General features: G+C 28.9%; 1 protein-coding gene across 1 annotated transcript; it reads left to right on the plus strand.

Annotated features, from left to right (window-relative positions):
* Positions 1–2,000: 2,000 nt before the first annotated feature.
* Positions 2,001–2,507, plus strand: LOC127150839 (zinc finger protein 5-like). Its single transcript, XM_051089529.1, has one exon. The coding sequence runs from the start codon at positions 2,001–2,003 to the stop codon at positions 2,505–2,507; it is 507 nt and encodes a 168-aa protein (XP_050945486.1).
* Positions 2,508–2,798: the final 291 nt, after the last annotated feature.

Below are 2,798 nucleotides of genomic sequence, written 5' to 3' on the forward strand. Positions count from 1 at the left end.
GAGGTACTCATATTATGACCTAGTTGAACAAATACCATTCCTCATTTTTATTCAAATTTATTTCATTTTAAAAAGACAATAATTGTAGAATGAGTTAGTATGTCTCAGAAAAGAAGTTGGTAGAGTTAATTAGTGCTAATTATTTATTCAATAATTTTTTGACATTAAATAATAAACAATATTGTAGAATAAGTTGGAGTTAATTAATTATAATTTGGGTTTTTAGACATGATTTAAATTTGAATGTTATGTATTAAATTAATAATATAATTAATATAAATAATTCAATTGGGTGCATAGAGATAAAATCTCTTTGGAAAATTTGTCAATGATACTACTTTCAATTACCATTTGGTACGTCTGCTATTTTAATCTATATATGAATTTCACATCATTCTTAAATAATAATGTTATTTATCTTATAGCAAGAGTAATGTGTTTGAAGTAGATTAATTAAAAAGAAAATCAGTATACTACAATATACTTTTATATATATATATATATATATATATATATATATATATATATATATATATGCAAAATCTTCTTTGTCCACCTACAACTATAGTTTATGCTCAAATAAAATCAGCTCAAATGACACTAACACAATTATACAAATTAATTTAAAGTTAGGAATATATGGTCATAGTCTATAGAAGCAGTCTCATTTATCCACATGTCATTAATTTAAGACAAGGTTGCATGGTTATAAGATCACAAAGAATGCAATAAAATTTTGAACTTTCATCTAAATCTTGAACTTAATATTGGATTAGTATACTTGATATTAGATTAGAGAATGATGGGAAATAGAACCTTTAGCATATACATATCAACAAAAGTATATTGGATCAATGTATGTAGTGGAGAAGTTGAACCCATAATTCTTATATGTATAATTTGTGTTAGGTATAGGCTTTTGATTAACAATTTGCATTTTTAACACATATTTGATGAAATCTTTATATTAATAATTAATTACAGATTAAACAAAAATGTAGAATGTGAAAATGGTCAACTTCCATGTTTTTTATCTTTTCTTTCTTGTTTTTACCATTTTAAAATTATTCAAAATTTGGTTGATAATATATTTATAAACCATATAGACTTAAATACCAGCATAAATTAAATTACAACAAGTTTTAACTAATTTATGAACATAGTTTATTATTATGGTTTATTATTTACACAGGTACTTTAATTAAACTAATAAATGAATTAAGTATCCATACAAACGTAAGTCTTCTGAAAAACACATTATATATATATATATATATATCAATTTCAACCTATGATTAATTTAAGCCCTAAACTTTGAAACTATCCCAATTCTTCAAACTAACCATGTAACAAATTAGATCCTAAATTTTTATAAATATATTAATTTAAACATTTAACTTTCATAAATGTATGAGTTATTTAAACTCTCAACTTTTATAAATGCATCTAGAATGAAACATAAATTGAGGGTTTATTTTTTGTCTCTTTGTTTCTTTTTTAGATTGTTTGGTCTTCTTTCGCACTCCTATAATTAGAGGGGTTAAAATGATACAATTATGAAAATTCACAAGCTAATTTGTTATAACTAATAGTTTAAGATTTAAATGGATACAATCCAAAGTTTTAGGATTTTTAATTTGATAGTCAAGGGAAAAAAAAAAAAAGAAAAAGAAAAAGAAGATAGATGAATTATTGTCTCTCCAACATTTCCTTAGATTCCTCAAAATTTTCTCTTTCTATATCTTTTTGTTTGTCTCCAAAGTCCACTCTCTAACTTTCCTGTTAAAAGTAAAGTCCTGTTCTCTTCCCTACCCCACAAAAACCCTAAATCAAATATACAGTTACTTTACTTAAAAAAATAAAAATGAAATAAAATGGAAGGTGTAATGATTATATAGTTGATAGTGGTACTTTCCCATACACTACATATATACCCATTCAAATCATAATCTCATCAAATTCTTCAAAAGAGAAAAAGAAGAAAGTCAGAAATTCCAAAAATGGACAAATCATTCTCTTTTGATTTTCTCTCCTCCCAGAACAAGCCGCTGAGACTATTCGGAATTGAACTAATCAACAACGTCCCACCAGCACTGTTAGAAGAAAAAGAAGAGTCAAGAAGAGCAAACCATTCTTCTTCTTCTTCTTCTTCTTCTTCTTCCATCACACGCCGCCTGTGTGGTAACCTCGATGACAGACCAATGAGAAACGTCAAGACTAGAACACTATTCCACTGCCAGTATTGTTTGAAGGAGTTCACAAACTCACAGGCATTGGGCGGTCACCAAAACGCCCACAAGAAGGAGAGGCTGAAGCAGAAGAGACTCCAGATTGAAGCACAAAAGTCCAGCCTTCGTCGTTACCTTCAAAACTACTTCAATTCCCATTTTTCCCATGAATTTGATGGCTCCCACATCAGCTTCACCTTCCGTACCAGTAATGATTTTTCTGTTGCCGCTTCTGATCCTGCCTCTGCTCCTGAATTTCGTCTCTTCCCATTCTTCTGATATATTTTACAACATGTCCCAATGATAATGTATGTATTAGGATCACTTGGTTCTAAAATTAGGTATGTTATTTAATTACAAAAGACATGTCTTAGGTGCCCGATAGCCGCTTAATGCGGGGCAGCATACCATCTAGTTGGTGCATCTGTGTTTTTCAATAGCTGTAGGCCTTTGTTTTCTGAACCTCTCTCTCTTCTTCCTCTTTTATGAAAAAGTTACGTTGTTGAAGATTCTTTTGCAATGCTTCTTAGTTTTCTCAGGTGCGAATTCCAAACTCTCCTTGGTTTATAT

The sequence above is a fragment of the Cucumis melo genome, chromosome 9 (assembly GCF_025177605.1).
Source record: "Cucumis melo cultivar AY chromosome 9, USDA_Cmelo_AY_1.0, whole genome shotgun sequence".
NCBI classification, from domain to species: domain Eukaryota; kingdom Viridiplantae; phylum Streptophyta; class Magnoliopsida; order Cucurbitales; family Cucurbitaceae; genus Cucumis; species Cucumis melo.

Coding starts and splice junctions, on each gene's coding strand:
- LOC127150839 (XM_051089529.1), top strand. CDS start 2,001: ATGGACAAATCATTCTCTTTTGATTTTCTCTCCTCCCAGAACAAGCCG.